Below are 26,805 nucleotides of genomic sequence, written 5' to 3'. Positions count from 1 at the left end.
GCGTGGTCTTGGGTGTCTGCATGTTAAGTGGCCCTGTGGGGTGATTGGTCAGATATCGTGTGTTCTGGGGGGAGCCCTGATGTCGTGTGTCTTGTATTTTAGGGCCTATACAAGCTCCCGGTCTCCTCCTTTAAATGTGATCAGCTGTATGTGTGTATAGTCTTATACTTGTCGGGTCATGGTGGAGTGTCTGTGTCCTACTGCCCCATGTCTAGTTTACCCCTGACGTCTCCCCCTTTTTAAGGTCATCACCAGACCAAGACTTTCCTTGATTTGAGATCTCACACATTTATTAACACATGGAGGAAGTGGGTGAGGTCAACTGAAAAGGGACATTTCTGTAAAGAAGTGTTGGTCCCACTCTTAAGAAAGGTTGGAATGTTGCAGATGTGAGGCAGGAATTGGACGTCAACATTTTCTAATATTTTATTTTGCATTTCTTGTGCTTCATGGAGTAAAATGCTATAAAATTGTAACACATGGATGTAGTTTACTTAGAATGATGCAAGATGTCTTTATATCTCGTTTACATGTGTGCACATCAGCCTTTTATGGTTAAATGTGGCTGGTTGTGTGTCCCTTCAATCATTGCGCTATATTTTCTGCTCTTATTTTCTCAATTTCCTACTTTGCGTATGTGTCGATCTCACTATTCTAATAATTGATCTATTATACTTTATATATTTCATGTTTGTAGATGTTTGATTATTTTACCATTTTAGTTTTTTATGTGTCTCCTGCAGAAGGTGGCTCCCTTCAAGGTTTTATCGCCCGATACTTTTACTCATTATTACTTTGCGGGCAGAGATAAAGGCTGCAAAAAGAATGTTTAAAGCTTCCTTACTACAGATAAAGTGGACTCAATACATATTTCATTATCTACAAGAGACCACTTCATGTTCACTTTTTACTGATCTCACATAAGTAGTGTTCTGAAGTTTGGATTCGGGGCGTAATGCATGTTCTGATAAAATTGTATAGTTTTTCCATTCGTTGATTTGGAATCAAGGTCATCCTTTGTATTTTGCCGTTATCCTTCTCATACAACCTTAAAAAAAAATCTGCAAAGGTTTTTTTTTTTTTTTTTTTTTTTTTAAAGTGTTGGGTGAACTCGATAGTGATCCCAGTTATTAATAGCAGTAAATGATTCTAAAGACGCATTCCAATGACAAAATCTATATTGCGTGGTGTTCCTTTTCCAGTTGATGAATAAATAAGCAGCATATATTATAAATTGAGGCCTACATTCATTCTTTTAATTTTAGACATCTTGTGTCCGATGCATGATCACTTAATGCAATAATGTTGCTTCCCATCAAACTGTATTAATCATGTAGGCTCAGAATCCATTCCTGTTTTTGTATCGTGTGGGACCTCATATAGTCTGTGTAATATGACTTTGTTTTCTAAATTTGAAATACAATTTTGCATTTGGTATTTCTCCTCTTCTTACTTTGTAACTTATTCTTCCATCCCGGAACCCCTTGCATACAGATATCATTTAAAGCAAATTTCGCTGGGGTACTCTTTAGTCCAATTTAAAGATATTCATCAATTATCATCTGCAGCAAATGCCCCTCTCCTTTTATAGTACTCTATTTTTTTCTTTTTAAAAAAGGTACGATTATCCCGAATTCCCTCTGAAGCTACAGAAGCTATTCTAGTTTTTAAAAGACACCAGTATTTTTTGCAAATGTTTAACAATGCTGTAATCTTGCTGTGACATTATCAAGTCAAGCTATGTATTGGTGATCTTTAAAACTTTGCTTTTTTTGGTTTAAGTTTTTGCAACCTGAATCTTTCAATTCCTTATCACCAGTTGTTTGTTGTTTGGCTTGGGACTTGGTAGCGGAGTTAAAGGCAGGTTATTACAACAAAAACAGCCATTATCCGTTCACCCATTAGCTGGAACAAGTTGTCCTCATTCTTTTTAAGTGAATGAGATGCAGTGCACCCATTTCTACCCATTTCTCTTATGAAAAAGCTATCCATGATTCTTGGCACAGTACCGGTTCTAGCTATGCATGCATTTGAGACATAACAGATATCCTCTCCAGCCCTCTATGCAGTTAAGAGATATAAAGCAGATTTGTTCCTGCTACCATGTTCCCCTGAAAATAAGACCTCCCCCGAAAATAAGCCCTAGTCGCTAATTCGCTAATCTATGTTCGGGGAATTTCCCCCCAAAATAAGTTCACTGATCTATGAATTGGGGATGTTTCCCCGAACATAGATCCGTGGGATTCCATGCGCTAGTATGCTAATCTATGTTTGGGAAAGTTTTCCCCATTCATAGATTAGTGAATTTACAAATGGAATCCTGCAAATCTATTTTTGGGGGAAATTCCCCGAACAAAGATTAGCGAATTAGCGACTACGGCTTATTTTCGGGGGATGTCTTATTTTCGGCGAAACACGGTAGCTGGAATAAATCTGCTTTATATCTCCTAACTGCACGGAGGGCTGGAGAGGATGTCTGTTAAGTCTACCCCGAATCTAAACCTGCTTTCTAGTGCATGCTTGCTACCGTTTACCCCCGAAATAAAACATCCCCCGAAAATGAGCCCTAGTGCATTTTTCGGGGGGAAAAATTAATATAAGACCAGGTCTTATTTTCGGGGAAACACGGTAATATCGAAGTGCTTCCTGACCGAAGCAGAGACCTGAGGGTGCCTCTATGGAGGAAGAGATTTTTGCAGTAATTTACGAACGCGATGCCCCTTATATTTGCAAAGTAATCGGGTATCAGACTAATTTTTTACTACAGCTGACTTCAATACCCTTCTTGCGCTTAATTTTTTTTGTTTGTTTGATAGATAATGAATTTTTTAAATCCTGTTTGAATATGTAGAATCAAACAGCTAAAACACATTATTTTTTTTATTTTTTTTACAGTGATGAACAACAGAAAGATTATCTGATGGAACGAAGAGATTTGGCAATTGATTTTATTTTTTCTTTAGTCCTGATAGAAGTTTTAAAACAGGTACAGTAATACAAATTTTACCTTTTCATACGGAAAAATGCTGTAATAAACCAAATGTTTTTCTTTCTGCCATTAGTGCGTTAGAGAGAAAACATAATCTGCCTGATTTACCAAAGCAATTAGTGACGTACTTAATGTGTAATTTAGGATACATTATATTCATCAGTAATAATTCAATAATAGATGCAATATTCATTAGATGACTAGCAGAAACTGGTCATTTAGAGGCATAGTATACTGTAAGTGACGTATATGAATATTAAATTTATAGACTAAAATTAAAGGGCATTGCTGGGTTCCAATGATTAGCTTTAATGGAACAATACAATTGAGCTTTAATTGCACTTAACTCATTAAGGACCATCGTTATACATGGCCATCATCACAACATGGTCCTAAACACATAATATCAATAGGGATTAGGGAAGGTCCTCATTTTTCGCGTTTGGGCAGCCCTGATTGAGATACTCCATAATGGTGTGTGTCAATCAGTTTTGGAAAATGGTTCCTAAAGAACAGATTGTTATTATGCACAGACTGTCCCTAATAAAGCACATGTATGAATATTTAAAGATAAATACATGTCACAGTTTGTCTTAGATTAGTCGCAGTTACTCTTCTGAGCAGCACCTGCTGCAGTTTTAGTAGCTGTCATCGAATTGCAATGCCCACCAATCTCAGGTAGCACTGTGCAGTAAAGTTCTTCAGTTTGCACTACACTATCATTACACTTTAACCCTCCTACACTACAGTGAACTAAACATCAACCCCTACACTACAGTGAACTAAACATTAACCACTACACTACAGTGAACTAAACATTAACCCCTACACTACAGTGAACTAAACATTAACCCCATACACTACAGTGAACTAAACATTAACCCCTACACTACAGTATCCTAAACATTAACCCCTACACTACAGTGAACTAAACATTAACCCCCTACACTGCAGTTAACTAAACATTAACCCCTACACTACAGTTAACTAAACATTAATCCCTACACTACAGTATCCTTAACATTAACCCCTAAACATTAACCCCTACACTACAGTATCCTAAGCATTAACCCCTAAACATTAACCCTTAAACTACAGTGAACTAACCAATTTGAGTTTATTGAAGAGGTTTTTTTCTTTTTTGCCTTTGAGATTGAGAAGTTGGCTATCATCTTTTTTAATGGACTGCGGCTTTTATAAGATAAAATAGTGATGGTAGGAATTACAAGTATATCTATCAACTCTCCAGGTGTGACATCTGGTCTCTTACAAAAAATAAAGTTTATCCAGGCAGGACAAGTGGTGCTTCCCACTGGTACTCCTATTTGGTACCCCCCTCAATTTTTGTCCATGTCCAGGGCCATCTTTTTCATATCAGCTCTAGCTATTTTAATTTAATGATCGCCATTTTCTTTCCTGGTTCCTATATCAGAAGATGAAAGGGGGAGGGGAAACTTACCTGGTCAAGTTAGGTATATTTTGCTAGGTATGGCTTTGTGATAGATGTCCCATAAATGCACAGGCTCCACCTTTCCTGAATGAAGTTATGATGTCATAGCGCAATTATAACAGTCTAAATGTATAAAAAAAAAATCAGAAATAGTGTAAAATATATGCTATGTAATAGCTGCTTTATTTGGTAACAGTATGCTCTGATCCAAAATGTTAGATTCTATCAACTTCTGTTTTTATGAGATCCTCTGAAATTCTCACACAGTCTGCACATTCTTTGATTCTATTTTCAGATCCCTTTACATCCTGTCATTGACAGCTTGGTCCACGAAGTTATAACATTGGCTTTCAAGCACTTTAAATACAAGGAAGGGTAAAGCAATTGATTATATATGGAGCTGATCAAATCGATCTGTCTTCTAGTAAAATTTGTTTGACTATGTATTTATTTATTGCAGGTACCTTGGTCCAAACACTGGAAATATGCATATAGTGGCTGATCTATATGCTGAGGTTATAGGTGTATTAGCACAGTCAAAGTAAGTCCATGCATTTGCTACAGATATCTGCTCCAGAATAATATTCCCATCTAACCAAGCTGTATAAAATGTAAATTAATATTTGCCAATACCACTATTTGTGAGTACCGGGACAGCCATCTGCAATCTTAAACCTTCCTGAGCTGCGTTAATAAATAGCAATAAAGCTGTCCATAGTTTGATAGTCCGTGCTCCAGTAGCCAATCACATTCTGGCATTTCATTATCCAGGATAGTGGATATGAGATGGTTAATTTTCTTGATGAATCAATATGTTCATTGCGCATGCAAAATTCATGTAAGTTAAAATTCATTTATTAAGTTAATTAATTTTTAAAAAGAAAAAAACTTGCTTAACGTGATACTCCAGGCTGGAAATAACCACATTTTTGTTCAACTGTGTTTTCTGTATTTGCTGTAAATCACCTGGATTTGCATCATCTGCAGTGAGCTCTGCTCGAGTACGAAAGTGACACAGCCAGTCATGCTGGTCCCATAACTTTATTTGGCATGGCAGGTTTCAGTTCATTAGCAAGGGTATACCGCAAATAGAGAGGTCGGGAATGTCACGTTAAAAGAGAGGCTACACCGATATTTACATAAGGGACAATATGTAGCATGATAATTATGAGTAGCACAAAACTTTATCGGAAACAAAAACCCCACCACAGGCAAACGTTATTCACCCTGTGAGTATATGTATCTACAGTCGTTTCGGAGTGCCAGAGCAAAGTTTAAACTGGCCTCTGGTTTGAGACCATAAAAGTCGCTTGTTCAACAAAGCAAAACCTTTTTCCATTTTCTCAGTCCACCTTTAAAAAAGTTTCTTCACTGTGTTATAACCGTGAGAGATTTTTGATTTAGATTATAGGAAATCTTCGTATGGTGGAGGGAGGAGAATAGGGCCTGGAGAAAAAGGGACATTGTATAAACGTGAATTAAATGGATACGCCGTATTGATCATTTTGTCTGAGCTGACAATGCATAGGAGTGTTTTTTTTATTGTAAGTGAGCTGGGCAAGCTTTTAAAGGAAGTGCCCATAATTGTTTCAAAGAGATTTCATGACATAACTTATTAACCGTCCATTGCAATTTCTCAGGTTTCCTTCTGTGAAGAAGAAATTTATAGCAGAGCTCAAAGAGCTACGGCATAAAGAGCAAAACCCATATGTCGTTCAGAGTATCATCAGTCTTATAATGGGCATGAAATTTTTCCGCATCAAGATGTATCCTGTAGAGGACTTTGAAGCATCTCTACAGTTTATGCAGGTATTGTATTGTTTGCTTTTAATGATCTAAATTATATGTCCCATATTTTAAGTGCTTGCCAGCAGTAATTAATAAGAATTGGGTTCCATCATGAGACGGTAGTCATTGTCATGAACTTTGGTAAAGACCGTTATGACTAGACCTGTATTACTGTGCGATAGGACTAGACACTGTTTCTTCAACCACTGATAGACTACATGACAACAGATCGATTATAGAACTTGTGGTCCTTTAGCAGCTGTTACCAAATGGATACTTTATTCACCAAGTAAAACTGGATTTTTTAAAAAAAATTTAAAATAGTGATGAATACAAACAATGTATAAATCATAGAAATTAACGGAACACTATAGTCCCAAAAACAACTTTTTTTTAATGAAGCAGTTTTTGTGTATAGATCATGCCCCTGCAGTCTCTCTGCTCAGGTCTCTGCCATTTAGGAGATAAATCACTTTTGTTTCTGTTTATGCAGCCCTAGCCACACTTCTCCTGTCTATGACTGATACAACCTGCATGAAAACAAAATGGTTTCAATTTCAATTAGATGTAACTTACATTAAATGTTTTTCTTATCTCTTGCTCTGTAAATTGAACTTTAATTACATACAAGAGAAGTCTTGCATGTGATTATCTCCTCTCCTGCTTTGATAATAGGCTTCAAGACTACTGCAGGGTCTAGAAGTCTATTATCAGAGCCAGAGATAAGACATTCTAAATTAAACAGAATTTGCAGTAAAGGAAGTATAAACATTAAGTGACTCTTTACAGGAAGTGTTTAGGACATCTGTGCAACTCACATGCAGGTAGGTGTGACTATGATTGCATAAACAAAGTAATTTAACTCCTAGATGGCAGAGAATTGAGATGTGAGACTGCATGGGCATGGTCTATACACCAAAACGGCTTCATTAAGCTAAAGTTGTTTTGGTGACTATAGTGTCCCTTTAATATTTGTTAAACTTGGCAAGTAGTTTTCTCTAAAATGCATACATAAATATGCTTTTAATGGCAAAGAATTTGACTCTTAAAATTATTACATACGCCTGAGGCTCTGCAAGGTTAAGTTGCAGCTAGGCAAGAGAAAAGAAAAATATATAGTTTCCATTTAGAGTAAGCCTTTGCCTACAGGCACCTTTTTACCCAAACAGCATTGATAGCATGATTGTAATATCTAAACCATTGTGTCTGTTGTGCTAATGGGAATAAAAAAAAGGAAACTTTTAACTTAGTTTGTTCTATCCCTTTGAGGCTTGTGGCACTGTATGCAAAGTATTATAGGAGGGAATAATTAAAGAGAACCTGTCACTTTTCTAGAAATCTCAGTGTTAAATAAAACGTTAAAAATCATCCATAACTTGTATTAACCTTGTGTTTCTCCGTGTTCTTTTAAATTTATATTAACAGGGTTATTCACTGAAGTTAGAGTTCAACGTGAATTTCAAATGTAAGGTTAAAATAGCCGATCTGGAAAAATCCTCCAAGTCAGTTCAGCTACTCTTGCCTTAAATTTGAAATTCGCCCTGAATTCTAACTTTAGAGAAGAACTTTATAACACTGTAAAGATTTATCACACAATTTAATAGTCCAGTTCTGTAAACAAGCCAGGGCAAACATTGCATATGAGGAGAATAAATATAAATCTTGTTTTATTTCTCCTCTCTATGCTGACTGCCGGGTGCAAATGACAGAGAATAGACAGAGACTTGGATTTATGTACTTAAAGAGACACTATAGTCACAAGCACAACTACAGCTTAACGGCAGTCCCAGCAGGCATTTTCATGTAAACAAGGTTTTTCCAAAGAAAAGGAACACCTCCAGTGGCCACTCATCAGATGGCTACTACAGGTGCTTCCTGGGGCAGTGCTGCACGGTGTGGGAAAGCATTGAATTCTGATGATGTCAGCCAAGGAGGCGGATCGAGGGCGAGGCCATCGGTGGCAGACCTGCTCAGCACTGGAAAGAAGGTAAATATGAACTTTTTAGGGCTGGAAAGGAGGCAATCCACCTAAATGGTGGTTTTAACACTATAGAGTAAGGAATACAGGTTTGTGTTCCTGATCCTATAGTGTTCCTTTAATTTTAGTTTTGCACCTCACCAATACATATTTTTTAAATATAGGGGATAAGTAAACATAATATTGAAAATCCTGGCATGTGGCCGTTCCCCTTTAAATTACACACAGGTATTGAGAAGTTTTCTAATGATCTATACCCCATGGTAGTATGGTAGTATAATGTAAATGTAGTATGTATGCATTGGAAGGAATTGAAAGAATAGTGCTTATTCAATATAAAGACTACTGGTGGTAGAAAGTGATTGCCTGGCAGGTACTTTATGAAGCTTAGAAATAAGGAATTTTCACAGTATTTTTTTTTTACTGCTAACCAATATTTCTTCTCCTATTTTATTATTCTTTAGTGTTTTTATATTTATTCATGTTGAATATATCTGTGTGGGTTGGTCTGACTGTAGCATATTCTCACTTAACTTTTGTTTCTAATAAAAAATAAGTTGTTTTTTTTCCCAACTCAAAGTAACATAATAAAACAAAACACAGGACACATTTACCATGGAAAGAACATTATGCGGTAGGTAGAAAGCATCGCCAAGGGAAACCTACAAATAACAAATGCAACAGAGACCAAAAATTGAATTAAATAGAATACAATTATTTGCACGTTATAAACATTTGCAAGTCATACATAGAACCAGCTGGACAACTTGGAAGGACCTTTCAGACGAAGTTGCACCACTTTAATTAAAAGTTCTAAATAATTTCACAAAAATAAATTTTCTAGGACTTATTTTTTTTGTTTATGAAAACACTGCGTTCTGGATTATCTGATCTTTTATGAGTATGGTAGTAATCCATACATTGGAGAGGTGGGAATGGTACATGCACCTGTGCGGTCACTGGCTTTTATTTGGGCCCAAAATATGGACTGTCACTCCTAAATAGGAACCCCTATATAACATGCCTCTGATATCACAAAGTAAAAGGAGGTGGAGTTGGGGCCAAAATTAGCAGTGTAAAATTGAGGTAGAAGCATGGAGGTTTATTTATTTATTTTGCGATTTGTGCTATGTGTAAGTGGTTATGGTACTTGAAATATGCAATATGACATAGTCCCTTTCTATAACTTAATTTAGTAAATACAGTGTGCTAGTCAGATTGCTAACAAAGGTATACACGAGTCAATAAACTATAAATAATTTTCACTTTCTTGACTCTCTTCACTTTTATTCTGTTGGCATTGCAAACTCTATTTCAGTTGAAATAGCGGAATTTGGTATTTTAGGATTAGCTGAATGGATTGAAACAGTTAAACTGTGACAGCCAGCTGCTGTCCACTTGAAATTTAGTGAATAAGCCAGTAAGTGTATTTAAGATTGCTCGGTATAGTGAGGTAGCGGAATTCATTCTAAACTTTAATCTTTGTATTTGCTTGAGTTTTAACTGACGCACGGTGTCTAGGATAAATATTATCACTTGCAGTAAACCCAGACCATCTGATGATGTTTAAATATAGTCATGTGCTATCTGGCCGTGCAAATTCTTCAGTTTGTGCAGTAAATTGGAATTATTGAGCCAGGATCATTTTTAAAGAGCTACATACATTATTTCTGTCTCTTTCAACTACCGATCACTTAAAGAACTCTAATAAACGAAATCTCTCCCTTGTTCCCATTGCTTTTGGTTTTAGGAATGTGCACACTACTTCCTGGAAGTAAAAGATAAAGATATCAAGCATGCCTTGGCCGGCTTATTTGTGGAAATTCTTGTACCGGTTGCTGCAGTAAGTGCTTTCTAAATCATTGCAACTTTGTATAAATCTTTTAATGTGAGATAGAATATGCCAAAAAAAAAAAAAAAAATTTAAAAGAAGCTTAACTCTTACTCTTCATTGTAATGGTAACTTATATTTAGCAGTTAATCATGAATACAGGTGAATATCCGATAATGCACAGGCCTTTGCATATACTGTAAAAACCATAAAACATTCACTCTATGATACATTATATGTCGATTAAGTGCACTTATGCACTTGACCAAAAAAAATGTAAAAATGCTACCACGTACGTAATGCTAACCTTAAATAATGGAGATTCATCATCTGAATATAATTGAAAAGTGCTCTATCAGCAAAGTGCTATAAAATGCTTCATCCTGCCTATAAATATGTGTATTTTCCCACCCTGGGAGCATAGACTGGAATGCAGAGGTATGCATCACCCCCTACCCTTATCATTCGGCCGCCACAACCCAGAGACTCTGGGTAAAACCTAGTAGGTTATAACGTGTGGCTTTACCTGCGTAGTAGTCATTACATGTATAGTAAAAACATTTGCTTGTTTGTTTGCAGGCAGTGAAGAACGAAGTAAATGTCCCTTGTCTTAGAAATTTTGTGGAGAGTCTTTATGATACGACCCTTGAACTTTCCTCCCGAAAAAAGCATTCACTGGTGGGTAACACTTATTTGCTTAAGGAACAACTTCCCCTGTGGTCACGTTTTGTTTTTTTATTAACTTGTGGCTTAATTTAATCAATTTCTTTAAAATAAAATTAACGTTTTATTTTGTTTGTCATTACACAAGCGACCATTCTCACTTCAATTTAATGATATTGTTTGCACAGCCCTCGTGAAACTGCTATAAATGTGTAAGTTGATTATTACACTTACCTCAAACTGGGAGGATAGGGTCTTTATCAGGGATTAGTGCCTGTGTGCATCCCTCCCTCATAGCCTACCACAGCCACAGAGAGTACCATTATATCACAAACGTGCAGTTATGGGATCCACTGCATGGCATTGTGACTATAACCACTACGATAACCTCTGCTAAGGTTAAACCAATATAAGCTAAACATAGAATGTGTGTGTGTCTATCTAGTTCCTACCATTTACAGAAACAAAAATGTGTATGTATTGGGAATTTAGAGTTAAGAGTATCCCTATCTGGCTGGGGGGGGGGCTAGTTAAATTTTTTATTTTAATGATATGTTTGTGTGTCTGCATTGGATAATGCTACCTCGGGGTATTTTTCATCCTGGATTCTGAATGATTTCAAGGTACAGGCTCCTATTACTGATCTCTTGTCTTCAGCTGTTACAGACTAGATGGCACAGTTAAATTGAAACTGACCAGGGCAGTATCTTTTATTATGTAGACTTCTCACATGGTAGAATGGAAGAACAGTAATACATGGAGGAAATAAACGGTGAGATGTTATTGCAGAAGGAAATAAAGTAATTGTAAGCAGCAGGGGGATATAAGAGCAAAACTAAGACCCGAAGAGCCACATCACGGATATTCTGTGCTAAGCTCTATAAGGATCCTGAAAAGTGATGATGTAATCTTCATTTCTATGCATTAATTCTACTTCTTATTGTAGCGGTACTTACCTTATCTGGGGGCCGGACGCGGTCCTCTCTTCAAGCCGCGCGCGGTCCTGCGGCTGCACGAGCCGCGCGCGGCTCGTCCGACTGTTCAGACAGGAAGGCGGGCAGTGACCGCGAGAAGCGGTCACGTGTCCCGCCTGCAGCTAAGAGCGCGCCGCGAATCTCGGGCGCGCTCTTAAAGAGACAGTGGGAGCCTAAATTGCAAAAAGGCTCCCATTGGCTCCTGTCATGCCAATCACCCCATACACTTACCTGTTGGGGGAGTGGAAGTGACAGGAGCCAATCACATTAGTTTGAAGGCTACTTATACTTACCCTTTTCCCTTAGTTCGTTGCCCTATCGTGGTTTCTGCTACAGTTCCCTTTAGTGCTTGTTGTGTTCAGTTGTGTTTCTCCGTATTTGACCTTGGCTTTGTATTCTGACTTCGTTTTCGCTTTATCCTATTCTGTACTGTTTGCCGGCTTGCTGATTCCTGTGTACCAGTCCCCGGCTAGTTTTCGTTTACGCTGTCTCTTTGTGCCCTTGACCTCGGATCGTTCCTGACTCTGTTTTGTCCTATTACGTCGAGTCCGGCCACTCTAAGGTCCGGTAGACGTATCTCTCCTCTGTACTGTCTTCTGTTAGGCTGGATCCTGCGTGTAGGGGTATATACTCGTTACATTACGATAGGGCCATGGACCCCGCAGATTTAGCTCAACAGATGGCGACCCATGAGGCTAGATTTGTAGAGCAGGATCACCGTATGGATCAAATAGCTCAGGCTCTCCAGACGCTCTTAGCTAGAACCATTCCAGCAACCGCACCTAACCCTCCTGCACCCCTGCTTCCTGAAGCATCGACTATGCCTAACGCTACAGCACATTTAACGCCTCCTCCTAGGTATGGAGGGGATTCTAAGACATGCAGAGGGTTCATTAACCAAATAGAGTTTCATTTTGAAATGTATCCACGTTCATTTCCCACAGAGAGGTCTAAAGTTGGGTTCTTTATGCACCAACTTACCGACAAAGCACTTGAATGGGCAAACCCTATTTGGGAGGCTAATGGACCTATGGTGCATAACTTTCACAGTTTCCTAACAGCTTTTCGCAGAACTTTTGATACTATGAAAAGGTCTAAGAATGCCGCTAGAGCATTAATGAGGGTTAAACAGGGTTCTAGGTCTGTGGCTGATTACGCTATACAGTTTCGTACCCTTGCCTCACAGGTCGATTGGACCAATAATGGGTTAACTACGGCCTTCATGGAAGGTTTATCAGACTCTATATTGGATGAGGTAGCAGCTAAGGAGCTTCCTATTGCCTTAGAGGACCTTATTGACTACCTCATCGATATAGATAATAGGATTCGTGACAGGCTCTATACTAAGAACAGGAATAGACGTTTTGTTACACCTATTCAACCCAGAGTTAATATACCGGAGAGTGTTAAAGTATCTGAAGAGGAACCTATGCAATTAGGGGTTGCCAAACTCTCAGATACTGAGAAATTACATAGGAGAAGGGAGGGACTCTGCCTATATTGTGGTAAGAGAGACCATATGGTAAAGGAGTGTCCTCTGCTCCCGGAAAACTCTCGCACCTAAGACCTTATAGGGGACTGGCCTTGGGTGTGATTTCTAAGTCTCCTACATTGCCTCCTAACCGACTGCTTCTCCCTGTTTCTTTACATATGGGAGAGAGTTGTATAGTTGAAAACATAGACGCCCTGGTTGATTCTGGGGCAGCCGAGAACTTTATAGACTCTGGTTTTGTAAAGAGAAAAAATATTCCCATCAGAGAGAAGGAGATACCCTTGGCCGTTGAGGCCATAGATGGTAGACCATTGATATCTCCTGTTGTTACTCACGAGACTGCACCGCTACACATGTACACAGGGGTTCTACACTATGAAACCATTCGGTTCCAGGTCATCACCTCTCCCTCTTCACAGTTGGTGTTAGGGTATCCATGGTTACGTGCCCACAATCCCATTTTTGACTGGGAGACAGGGCAGATAAAATCATGGAGTGAAGCCTGCCATGAGTCATGTACTATTGAAGTCACGCCTGTGAATTCTATTAACGTTCCTACTGTTCCTCCTTTATCTACGACAATACCCTCTCAGTATTTAACTTTAAAGACTGTCTTTGATAAAAGAGAGGCTGACAAATTACCGCCTCACAGACCCTACGATTGTGCTATTGATTTGTTGCCTGGTACTATACCTCCTAAGGGCAGGGTGTGTCATGGAGGAGTACATTAAAGAGTCATTAGACAAGGGATTTATTAGAAGATCCTCTTCTCCGGCTGGAGCGGGGTTCTTCTTTGTATCAAAGAAAGAAGGTGATTTAAGACCTTGCATTGATTATAGAGGTCTTAACAAGATCACCATCAAAAATGCTTACCCTATACCTCTAATAACAGAATTGTTTGACAGGCTCAAACATGCTACGGTATTCACCAAATTAGATCTTAGAGGAGCATACAATTTGATACGTATTAAAAAGGACCACGAATGGAAGACAGCCTTTAACACTCGGTCAGGTCATTATGAGTATACCGTCATGCCATTTGGGCTTTGCAATGCCCCAGCAGTGTTCCAAGAATTTATTAATGATGTCTTAAGGGACTTTATTCACTCATTTGTTATTGTGTACTTGGATGACATTTTAATATATTCTACTGACATTCACGCTCATCACAGACATGTTACAACAGTTCTGAAGACCCTTCTTGCTAATGGTCTTTATTGCAAATTAGAAAAATGTCTATTCGACCAGTCCGAGGTCCAGTTTTTAGGGTATTTGATTTCCGCCGAGGGTTTTCGGATGGATCCCCAGAAGCTCGCTGCAGTCATAGAATGGCCTCTGCCGCAAGGTCTGAAAGCCATCCAGCGTTTTCTGGGTTTCTCTAATTATTATAGACGTTTTATCAAAGGTTTTTCGTCTATAGTAGCGCCTATTACTCGTATGACTAAAAAGGATGGCAATACACGTGTCTGGTCTACTGAGGCACTTCAGGCTTTTGACTTTCTTAAAACTACGTTCGCCTCTGCCCCTATTTTACAGCATCCTGTCCCCTCATTGCCATATATACTTGAGGTTGATGCTTCCGATATAGGGGTAGGTGCTGTCTTATCCCAAAGAGAGTCTCCTGACAAGCCATTGCATCCTTGTGGCTTCTTTTCTAAACAAATGTCCAAGGCAGAGAGGAATTATGATGTGGGTAATCGCGAACTCCTTGCTATCATTTTAGCACTCAAAGAATGGAGACATTTGCTAGAAGGAACTAAGGATCCTATTCTCATATTTACAGATCATAAGAACCTATCCTACCTTAGCGAAGCTAAAAGATTGTCTTCAAGGCAGGCTAGGTGGTCACTGTTCTTGTCTCATTTTAATTATATAATCACCTATAAGCCAGGTGACCGGAACACCAAAGCGGACGCTCTGTCCAGACAATTCGAGACTATTGACAAACAGGAGATTGATGTCACTCCTGTCATTCCCCCAGACAGGATAATAGCAACTACTATATTGTCTATTTCCTCGTCCCTCTTGCAGGCCATACAAGCGAAACAAGGCATGGCACCCAGCGAGAGGCCTAATGATAAATTGTTCGTTGACATTCCCGAGAGACGGGATATTCTGTCACTTTATCACGATACTAAGACTGCTGGACATCCTGGTATTTCCAAAACAGTGTCAGCCGTTTCTCGGTATTTCTGGTGGGATACCTTACGTAAGGATGTTACTGACTATATAAGTGCTTGTACTACTTGTGCATGTATGAAAACCTCTCGTAGAGTTCCTTGTGGGCTGTTGCATCCATTGCCCGTTCCCGAGAGACCTTGGTCTAATCTATCAATGGATTTTATTGTTGAATTACCCCCTTTGAATGGTAACACAGTCATCCTAATGATAGTAGATCGGTTTTCCAAAATGGCTCACTTTGTGTCTCTTCGCAAGTTGCCCACTTCCAAGGAATTGGCTCTTATCTTCGCTAGAGAAGTGTTTCGATTACATGGTATTCCCTTATCTATTGTATCCGATAGGGGTAGCCAATTTATTTCCAGGTTCTGGAAAGCCTTTTGTTCGGAGATGGGTATTTCCCTCTCATTTTCTTCCGCTTACCATCCCCAGTCTAATGGAGCTGCTGAACGTGCCAACCAGTCTCTTGAGCAGTACCTCCGTTGTTTTGTGTCTCACCATCAGGACAATTGGTCTGACCTGCTTCCTTGGGCTGAATTTGCTCGGAATAATGCCACTCATGATTCTTCCGGCAAAAGCCCTTTTTACGTTGTCTATGGCCAGCATCCCGTTGTTCTTCCGGCTGCATTCTCCTCTCAGGGCATGCCAGTTCTGGATGAGCATTTGGCTGGTTTGCGTAATACTTGGGAGCAGGTTCAGCGTTCTTTGGTGGACTCTGCTGCCCGCCAGAAGGCTCAGGCTGACAAGCATCGCAGAGCGGCTCCTTCCTATGTTGTGGGGGACAGGGTTTTGCTTTCCACACGGAATATTCGCCTCCGGGTGCCTTCTATGAAATTGGCTCCCCGCTTCATTGGTCCTTATCGCATTATACATAAGGTTAATCCCGTTTCTTATGCCTTGGGTCTGCCTAAGAATCTGCGTATACCCAATGTATTTCACACCTCTTTGTTGAAGCCTTACGTACGCAACCGCTATACCCGGCATACTCCCCCTCCCCCTCCTGTCTCTGTGGAGGGTCATGAGGAGTTCGAAGTATCTGCTGTTATTGACTCTCGTTTTCTTAGGGGTCGGCTTCAGTACTTGGTACATTGGAAGGGTTATGGGCCTGAGGAGCGCAGTTGGATTTCTGCGGATGCTGTTCATGCTCCCCGCCTTGTACGTTCTTTCCATTCGCGTTTTCCTGCCAGGCCTGGTCCTGCCCGCCCGGAGGGCGTGTCCTCAGGGGGGGGTACTGTAGCGGTACTTACCTTATCTGGGGGCCGGACGCGGTCCTCTCTTCAAGCCGCGCGCGGTCCTGCGGCTGCACGAGCCGCGCGCGGCTCGTCCGACTGTTCAGACAGGAAGGCGGGCAGTGACCGCGAGAAGCGGTCACGTGTCCCGCCTGCAGCTAAGAGCGCGCCGCGAATCTCGGGCGCGCTCTTAAAGAGACAGTGGGAGCCTAAATTGCAAAAAGGCTCCCATTGGCTCCTGTCATGCCAATCACCCCATACACTTACCTGTTGGGGGAGTGGAAGTGACAGGAGCCAATCACATTAGTTTGAAGGCTACTTATACTTACCCTTTTCCCTTAGTTCGTTGCCCTATCGTGGTTTCTGCTACAGTTCCCTTTAGTGCTTGTTGTGTTCAGTTGTGTTTCTCCGTATTTGACCTTGGCTTTGTATTCTGACTTCGTTTTCGCTTTATCCTATTCTGTACTGTTTGCCGGCTTGCTGATTCCTGTGTACCAGTCCCCGGCTAGTTTTCGTTTACGCTGTCTCTTTGTGCCCTTGACCTCGGATCGTTCCTGACTCTGTTTTATCCTATTACGTCGAGTCCGGCCACTCTAAGGTCCGGTAGACGTATCTCTCCTCTGTACTGTCTTCTGTTAGGCTGGATCCTGCGTGTAGGGGTATATACTCGTTACACTTATCCTTTATATGGCACACCACTCTCTTATCATTACAATTACAATTTAACATGTTGTGTAATTATAATAATAAGGGTTTGAACACACATTGATAAATCTCCCAATTACCGTATATTACGTTTACAGCGTCTGATGAGTAAAAGCGAAGAAGTCACCAATTTTCTTACTTTTTTTTCCCACAACTTCCCCATTGATTTTTAATTTATAATTCGCGTTTTAGTCATTAAAATGTTTTGTACATTTTAACCACTGTGTTAATAATTTCGACTGCTCTATGGGAAGCAGAAGTGTGTGCAATATATTGAATTTAAGATCTGTTTTTTTTTTTTAAATAAAATGAGGATTATTTACTTTGGACCCAGAAAACATCATAATGGCCATTTCTATTTATCGAACAGCTAAACTGTAGTTTTAATTATGTTCAAAATATTTTGTCCTAGTGATTTATGAGGCATTTACAAAGATAGTCTGTCGGAATATTCGTAGAAACACAGAACAGCAGGTGAGACATTTCAAATTGACCTACAAGTGCAGATATAGACCCAAATAGGCTATGGGGGGGTCGTTTAACTAGTGCAAACTTGTGATTAAGAGCTGGAGTTGACACTGAAGCAAAATACAGTATTTTATTATTTCATACTGTGGCAGATAAACAATTTTAACAATATGTAATTGTGCTGCACACCGGATATCTATTCTACATCTAAAGGAAGTAATGTTTATGTAAATAACATGCTTTTATACTTATTGTTTTTTTTTAGGCGCTGTACCCTCTGGTAACCTGTCTGCTTTGTGTCAGTCAAAAACAATTTTTTCTAAACCGGTGGCATATTTTTCTCAACAACTGCTTGTCAAACCTCAAGGTGATAATATTTTCATAATTTTACGTAATTGTTATTCTTGTGTTAGCTACATGTACCGGTTTTAACCACACGTGGGTTCATGAAACACAAAATGTATTAAACAGTAGCATATGATTGACAGTTTTTACCAGTTGTTACCTAATTGGTTATGGTTACGTTTTGTAGTAGCTATGGTGCCCCCCCATTAAAAGTAGGCAAACGGTGATATGTCAGGTACTGCTTCCTGCATGCACTACTTCTGACAAAAAGCCAGAAGCTCTCTGTTAGGCTAAGGCCCACCTGTGCTGAGCTTAGCTGTTCGACTGTGAGTGATTAGAGAACTGTCAGCAGTGAGTTGACATGTGAGTTGGCTGTTTAGAGCTGTAAGTCAGTGCTGCCCATATGTAGAGTGTTTCTGACATGCTTTCTGACAGGGACATTCCACCCACTTAAAGCACAATACTTTATGTGGGAGGAATGTGTACTTCATAAAAAAAAAAAAAAAAAATTTGCAAGAAGTGCAGATTTCAATATGAACCTTGTTATACCCCGTGGTTGTCAGACAACTAGTCCTGTTACTTTCTGGTTGTTTAGCTCTGTGGAGATAAACTCGAGGCAGACAATTGGATGAGGAGGTCTGCAGGTTTTGTATGTTTATTTAGATTATTTATTTGATATAGCTGAATGGAAATAAAATGTATAAACACATGGACGACATTTGAGTATGTTGGGTAAATTGTTAAAAGTAAGAAGATAAAAATATTTTAATTGGAGTGTTCCTTTATGGCAGAAAATTGCCCAGAAAAGCCTTGCGAAGCCATAAGCTCTGATTTATGGGTGTCATTTAAAAGGGGTCCCAAACTGGGTATATCCCACCAGATCTGGGGCAGTGGGGAGAAAAGCTGTCTAAACTGTGGGAAGCCACTTAAAATATTGTGGACTACTCTGGGGTTCTGAATCAGTGCAGTAGGATACTGTTTGTTAGAATTAGCTATAAAATGAGAGCTTTTTCTTTAAATGTATAACAACATAGGCCAATCAAAAGCACTATATGGATATGGTTTGGTTTCCAAGCTAAGCACTAGCCAACATTCTGCAGACTCTGTTTAACATGATTGCCATAAAAAATAATGATCTATGATGGGATTTTCCTGAATTCCCACTGCAGCATGCATACCGACTTTTGGAAAAACGTAAATTTTCTAATTTGCCAAAATGTTTTGGAGGTTAAAGATCAAACAAATCAGCAAAGTAATAAACAATGAAATTACTATTCGAGTTATACTATTAGTAAAGAATAGGAATATGAAATGACCAAATCATTGCTTGTCTGTGTATCATGTATGTTTTAAAATATATTCTGATTTTATGTCCCAGAATAAAGATCCTAAAATGGCACGTGTTGCACTGGAATCTCTCTACAGACTACTATGGGTGTATATGATTCGAATAAAATGTGAAAGCAATACAGCTACTCAGAGGTAAGTTTAAACCTGTTGTTATTCATATGTTATATCATGATGCATTGAAGAGTTCTACATAAGTAAATAGGTGGACAGTTTTGTAGATAGATGGGTAGATAGTAGGTGTGATAAGAGATATGAATAGATTTTGTCCTTGCAAAAGCTTTGTCTTTGAAAAACAGATTATCATAATCTATAATGCTCTATAGGTCTCAAAAACCTCCATTGTGGAGTAAATTAAAGCTTCAGGAAGCCCCTGTCATTGAACAATATTAACCAAGGAAATGGGGTAGGGGTTTTTTAACGATGTAAAGTTATTTGACTCATAAAACAGCCTGACACACACAAATGGAATGCAGAACAGTAAACATTAGAACATTATGTGAGAACCTTAGATCGCAATACGGTACACACCAAATTCAGGGTCTGCTTTTTCATAAAAAAGCAAATATCTGTAAAGCATTTTTTAACCTTGTCACTACCCTGCATGATGCAACACTTGCCTTTCCAATATAGTATAAGCAGAAAGAAAAAGCACATGTCCAAATTGTAACCATTCAAGTCCAGTACCGCCAATCTCAACGATCATATACAGACAGGACCAGAGATACAGAGTATTAAAAAGGGCAAATTGTCACATCAGCAACATTTTGATTTACTATTTGTGCTTTTAAGCATGTGTTACTTTAATGTTGTTCACTCATTAGGTATATGCAAGAACAATATATAGGTTAATACTGTGCATTAAGGGATGGTTTGAATGATTTGGTACCTGTCATTTTAACTGTATTTTGTTACATTGTGTATGTGTATCATAGCAACGTTGTTAACTGATGAAGTCACTTCCTGTTACAAATGTTTCAGTGTGTATGTTAGGCTTGATAAAGGTTCTTAGTGAGCCCAAACCGCTTATATTACAGTAAATTGTCCTTTTTAATACTTCCTGTGTGCCCAGCCCTGGCTATATACATCATTTGCCTTTGTCAAAATATTGCTTTCCTAGATTTATACTTTTGCTGCGTTTGGCTACATCTTGTGGATGTCTGACGGGGTAATATAACATTCCACGTAACAGCCTACTGAAATGGAAGGGTCCCTGTCTTGAGGGGAAAAAAAGTTGACTTGACAGAACAGTGTTGTCCATGACTTTTTGAAATAAGCAGCGATTGTTACTGAACTATCAATCAAATGTATAACTCATAGTGAAAACAGACTCCCTCTGTGTCTCTGCCACTTAGTAAGCATGAGAGCTCTCTATTTCTTTCACCTTTTGACTACTCACTTTTTAGTGCAGGGGCACTCCAGATGTTGTAGACTACAACTCCCATGATGCTTTGCTAGCATTATGGCAGTAAGAGCGTTATGGGAGATGTAGTCTACAACATCTGGAGTGCCGACGATTGCCTACACCTGCTTAAGCGTATAAACTGCAGTTGTCATAGTAAAATATATATGATGGTTTGAAAAGCATGGTAACACAAAGGCTTTCTGTTTTCCAGCCGTCTCACTACCATTGTTGGAACCCTCTTCCCAAAAGGTTCCCGAGGGGTGGTTCCACGGGATATGCCGCTAAACATCTTTGTAAAAATCATACAGTTCATTGCACAGGTAAGGCTGGGGGCTGCTCTAATTTTAATGGGTTTAATGTAACATTAATGACTAAGGATAAACATTAACCGGATTATTCAATAAAGTGAGAATTGCTGGGAATTCAGAGGGAATTTCGAAATTACGGCCAAAATAGACAAACTTAAATCAGAACTGACTTGGAGAATTTTTTTTTTATTCAGCTATTTTGGCTTAAATTTTGAAATTCACTTTTATTTCTTGGCATTTCTAACTTTAATACATAACCATATTTAAGTATATGGAGATAATGACTTCAAATTCATTATAAACAGTAAATAAAAAGGAAAAAAAAAGCAGAAATACCTCTCACTTTCCCTTCCGTGTAGCACCTTCCCAATCCCATGTTGTCTGCAGCTTCTGCAGGGATCAGGACATAGCTGACACATGTCATCCACTCCTATGACATTCATGGTTTTCAGTGTGTAAAAAGGAGTTGTGTGGCATATAGTCCATCCACGAGAAACCTAAAAAACAGCAAGCATATAGAAGCTACCGCACACAGGATGCAGGTAGTATAATTTTGGTGTCAGACTATCCCTCTAAATAAAAACCTTATTCATCTGGTCATTAGAGGAAGAGGTTCTAGGACTTTGAGGTATGAGTAAATTCCAACATTGCCAATTGGACAATGACTTTCATGAACAATGATGACTCTCATACATGCAAAACGACACTGCAAAACAATAACTTGGTTTATTGCTGATTCCCTGGCACCCAGGGAATGGGGGTTAACCAATGTCAGTGATATTTTGAACACAGACAGGTTTATTCACAAAAGTATGAATTGTTGGGAATTCAAAGTGAATCTCAATTTTAGTCCCATGCCGCTAAACTGGGGAAAACTAGCCGCTATGCTTTCAGTTCTGCCATTGAATTATCCAGATAATCACGATGGTGGATCTTGTCATGTCCCTAGCTAAATATATGGGTTTGGGATTCTAGGGAAGCCTTAGTTTTTGCCAAACCACTTGAAATTAACATCTCAATGCAACATTTTGTCCTTGAACCATAATCACTACAAAAAGTCCCTTTAAATCCAGAATATATGTTTAATGATGGCATTTTTGGTTTACTTACTAAATTACACTTTAGTTTTTTTGTTTCCTTTTTTACTCAGGAGCGTTTGGATTTTGCCATGAAAGAAATCATTTTTGACCTTTTATGTGTAGGAAAAGCTGCAAAAGCTTTCAGTCTTAACCCAGAGGTAGGTGGATTACAGCGTCAAATTGGTAGAAGTGCTGATAAGTGTCTGTTATCACAGTGTGTGTTTACAGCTGTTTGATAGGATATGTGCCATATCGATGGTCATATTAATTCTGTGCATTTTCACTAACATTTCACATATATTTTCTTTGTTTTCATTTGACAAATAGTGAATAATGTATATAATATAACTAAACTTGCTCCAGAGTAGAGAACGACACAAGTTAGATAACTTATTTCTTTATGTTTCAATTTAGAGAATGAATATAGGATTAAGGGCCTTCTTGGTGATTGCTGACAGTTTACAGCAAAAAGATGGGGAGCCTCCCATGCCTGTCACCGGAGCTATTCACCCCTCTGGAAACACACTTCGTGTTAAAAAGACCTACCTTAGTAAAACTCTTACGGAAGACGAAGCGAAAATGATCGGTGAGTTTGGGTCTGAGTTTGTCAGCGATCAGTCGCTGCTTCTTATGAAGCATTTGTTCACACTGTGTACCATTGATTCGGGCCACGTTCACATGCCACTCTTTACCTTTGGACCTTATGCTGTGAAAAGCTGTGAACGTCATGCACCAGTGCAGCAAGAGGATATATAAATATAATCCTTTTTTTGGGCCTCACTATAAATTTTTGTGTTGTCACTATTGTGTTTTTTTATTTTTATATTTATCAAATTACCTTAAAGCTGTTCTAAACCATGTGAATGGTATTGTTTTCACTTCCTGACAGCTGTTATATAGCAAAGGAATGTGACATTCCAATGCCCCAGGATTAGTTTTGAATATGAACTGAGAATGTATTTGTAGCCATTGTTGGCAAATCAGAATGCTATGTCATGGATTGATACAAAAAAAGATGATATTTTGAACCACTTTATGATAAATTATGCCTATGGATATAACCGAATATATTGACCATATTTTTTTCTAATCAAATTCACAAGTGAGCATAATGTTGTCCCTTCCTCATTCTGAGGAACGTTTGTGTAACAATACATTTTATTAAGAGTGTGTGTTACGTTATTGTTCTTTTTACGCTCAAATAACTTGCCAAAAATCACATAAAACTACAGAGTGTGATAAAACCAAATGTACGCCTAGATTTACTATGCTAACAATTTTCCTCCATGACCTCATAAAGTATTTAAAGCTTTCTATGTTTTGACATAATTCCTAACAAATGTGCAACGCTTATGTTAAAGGACCACTCTAGTGCCAGGAAAGCATACTCGTTTTCCTGGCACTAGAGTGCCCTGAGGGTGCCCCCACCCTCAGGGACCCCCTCCCGCCCGGCTCTGGAAAGGGGAAAGGGGTAAAAACTTACCTTTTTCCAGCGCTGGGCGGGGAGCTCTCCTCCTCCTCTCCGCCTCCGTTCCTCCCCGTCGGCTGAATGCGCACGCGCGGCAAGAGCTGCGCGCGCATTCAGCCGGTCACATAGGAAAGCATTCATAATGCTTTCCTATGGACGCTTGCGTGCTCTCACTGTGATTTTCACAGTGAGAATCACGCAAGCGCCTCTAGCGGCTGTCAGTGAGACAGCCACTAGAGAATTAGGGGGAAGGCTTAACTAATTGATAAACATAGCAGTTTCTCTGAAACTGCTATGTTTATAAAACAATTAGTTAACCCTAGCTGGACCTGGCACCCAGACCACTTCATTAAGCTGAAGTGGTCTGGGTGCCTAGAGTGGTCCTTTAAGTGTTTTCAGGAATTGAATATTTGCTGTTACAAAATCTAAGGCATTATTAAATGTCAGGTGCAATCTGCTTATTGACCTGTTCCTGCCTTTACATGCTTTTGTGTATTTATTGCATCAATAAAAGACTAGTGGCCCATTCACACCAAATAACTAAGTAAAAACAAGATCATAATCCGGCTTAACGGCAATCAGCCATTGGCTTCCTTATAGATTGTTATGCACATAAAAGCTAATTGACCCATCAGACCTTCATTTATCCTATTTACAAAAATATAGGATTGTTTTCATGTTTACCCTTCAAAACAACGGTGTGGTTTATTTGTTAAAAAGGGGATTTTTCATTTAAGTCCAAAATAGGTGAGCTGGAAATTTTGTGAGATGGAGAAATTTTCCATGGTTGCCTTCTTCACGTCATCTTGAATTTTTCCACGATGTTTCTTCCTAGATATGGTGATATCATACGTGGCAATTATTATAAAAATGATCCTATATTTGGCGCAGAAGCAAACTGCTTCACAATGCAATCATACTTTCTTACCCCAAATCTGGGTCATCCGTATGTACTGAACTAGCAGTCTACCTAATAGTGGTCTCCATAACGAAGACCACTTGACCACCACAGCCGTTTTCAGCAGAAAGTTTCTTAATATATAAATACATTTAATTTCCTTTGGGAATTGTGTCTTTTTTTTTAACCCTTGTGCTAATACAAGTAACAATGCAATAATTTGCTCTGATACGTGATTGATATTTTGTTCTCTGTGACTGATACATTTTAGGAATGTCTGTGTATTACCCTCAAGTCCGGAAAGCTGTAGATAATATATTACGCCACCTTGACAAGGAAGTGGGACGATGCATGATGATGACAAACGTGCAGATGTTAAACAAGGAACCTGAAGACATGATCACGTGAGTTACCTTGGTGACTATATAATCTTATGTTCCTTAGATTTAAAGACTTTTTTTTAATATACCTTTGTTCGTGCCTAATTGCTAGCAAATGTACCAACAATGTATATGTATGTAAGGATTTGTATTGTAATTGTATGTATGTAATTGTGCATTGTAATCTTTGTAATCTTTGCAGAATTGCTCTCTCTCAATGCACCATACTGGCCAAAGAAAATTACAATAAATAAATAAACTAGCCAAAGATATATTTTATACTGAACATTTGCTGGGAGTTTGGTTTTCTACATGAAACAGCCGTAATCATGCACTGAATCGTGTTTGAGTAATCAATTTTTCATCCTAATTATAATCACTCTGCAAGTGTTCTGCAGTGGTTATGGTGCCAACTTTGGGCATCAGTTATTCATTGGCTATGAGTGCCAGGACAACTGGCACCTTAAAGACACTTGTAAGTGTTAAATAGTGTCAAAAACGGTTTTACTTTACCATGGAATAGTGCTAAAGGAATTATGGCCCCAGAACCACTGACCGCATTATTGTGCTTACAGTGTCCCTTTAAGGACGGTAGACCTCTCAGTGATTTGAATCCTCTGTAGTTATCACCACTAGGCTGGCATCACTCTACTGTAAATGGTGATGTAAAATAAATTTCACTATAAGTATGCACAGCACAGGGGATTTATTAAAAAGAAATAAAAAAAAATGTGGCCCCCTATTCAGTTGTAAAGCACACCCCGCTTACCACTTGAAAACGCTAAAGCTAGCTTTACTAGGGGTCTGGAGTGTCCCTTTAATACACTTTTACACATACTAATACACACATACTTTTTACACATACTAATACACATAGTGTGAAAAGGGCGGCAGAATGACTTAAAAGTCAAACAATAAATAAATATTCTAGCATGTCCTGTCCAGCATGTCCTGTTCACCATGTCCTGTAAAAACGCTATGTTTCTTTAAGCTTGGTCTTTAAGCTTGACAAACCCCACAGTTTTGGTCAATATGTTGCTGCATTTCAAAATAACACCAAGCTGCAAAGAACATGCTGGCCCATATTTATATTGTCTCTATGTGGAGCGGTTAAAACAGAACCAGATTTCTGTGCACTCTGTGTGTAGATGCTGTTTCTCCTCGTAACATATTTTGACTCGAAAGCCAGTGATAGAAATTAAAAGCTGGACTATTTGTTTACATTTTCGATAAACTACTGCTGAAAGATCTAAATACTTTCCTTCTGAAATCAATGTCTTTAATTCAGCCCCGTTTTCTGTTATTGTGTAGCGATGATGTTTCCAGAGTAACCTTTAATTTTCTGGTAAGGTACAAGTCAAGCTAAGTTTTGCTTTAATTTGTTCTGTGGCACTGAATAAATTAATTCTCCTTTGATATAACCGTTCATGAGAACATTTTTAATAGTCTAAACAAGCCCGACTGCTTTCTTCCTATGATACCGTACACAGCTTTCATGTCCAGCCAACAATTTTTTGAACTACCGTAATATTGTTTATCTGCAGTGTGCGCCCTACTCTCAGATCTCGTGTAACGTTTTTATTTTATTATTATTTCAGAGGGGAGCGGAAGCCAAAGATTGACCTCTTTAGGACATGTGTAGCTGCTATTCCTAGACTGTTGCCTGATGGGATGTCAAAGCTTGAACTGATTGACTTACTTTCAAGGTACGTGTTTTTGCCTGTTTGTGTACAAAAATAAATGAAGCATTATGTTGCATTCCAAATGGCATGTGCAGTCGCTGATCCCAATATTACTGCGTAACTGAGATTGAAAAAGACCTATGTCTAT

The 26,805-nt window shown here is 38.9% G+C and overlaps 2 protein-coding genes across 12 annotated transcripts in view; one reads left to right on the top strand and one right to left on the bottom strand.

Moving 5' to 3' along the window:
- Positions 1-26,805, bottom strand: part of LOC134571246 (uncharacterized) — a 516,374-nt gene that overhangs the window by 260,411 nt on the left and 229,158 nt on the right. The window lies entirely within an intron of this gene.
- Positions 1-26,805, top strand: part of FRY (FRY microtubule binding protein) — a 434,727-nt gene that overhangs the window by 303,815 nt on the left and 104,107 nt on the right. For all 11 annotated transcript variants that reach the window (XM_063429398.1, XM_063429404.1, XM_063429371.1 and 8 more), the window contains 13 exons: positions 2,896-2,986; positions 4,735-4,814; positions 4,900-4,980; positions 6,080-6,248; positions 9,956-10,048; positions 10,616-10,714; positions 18,011-18,112; positions 19,469-19,572; positions 21,054-21,162; positions 22,301-22,387; positions 22,644-22,815; positions 24,867-24,999; positions 26,574-26,681. In XM_063429398.1, coding sequence (XP_063285468.1) covers positions 2,896-2,986; positions 4,735-4,814; positions 4,900-4,980; positions 6,080-6,248; positions 9,956-10,048; positions 10,616-10,714; positions 18,011-18,112; positions 19,469-19,572; positions 21,054-21,162; positions 22,301-22,387; positions 22,644-22,815; positions 24,867-24,999; positions 26,574-26,681 — 1,428 coding nt within the window. The remainder of the gene's footprint in view (positions 1-2,895; positions 2,987-4,734; positions 4,815-4,899; positions 4,981-6,079; positions 6,249-9,955; positions 10,049-10,615; positions 10,715-18,010; positions 18,113-19,468; positions 19,573-21,053; positions 21,163-22,300; positions 22,388-22,643; positions 22,816-24,866; positions 25,000-26,573; positions 26,682-26,805) is intronic.

This window comes from Pelobates fuscus, chromosome 1 (assembly GCF_036172605.1).
Source record: "Pelobates fuscus isolate aPelFus1 chromosome 1, aPelFus1.pri, whole genome shotgun sequence".
Taxonomy (NCBI): Eukaryota; Metazoa; Chordata; class Amphibia; order Anura; family Pelobatidae; genus Pelobates; species Pelobates fuscus.
The sequence above is the reverse complement of the archived record's forward strand: the minus strand, read 5'-3'. Positions and strand labels throughout refer to the sequence as shown.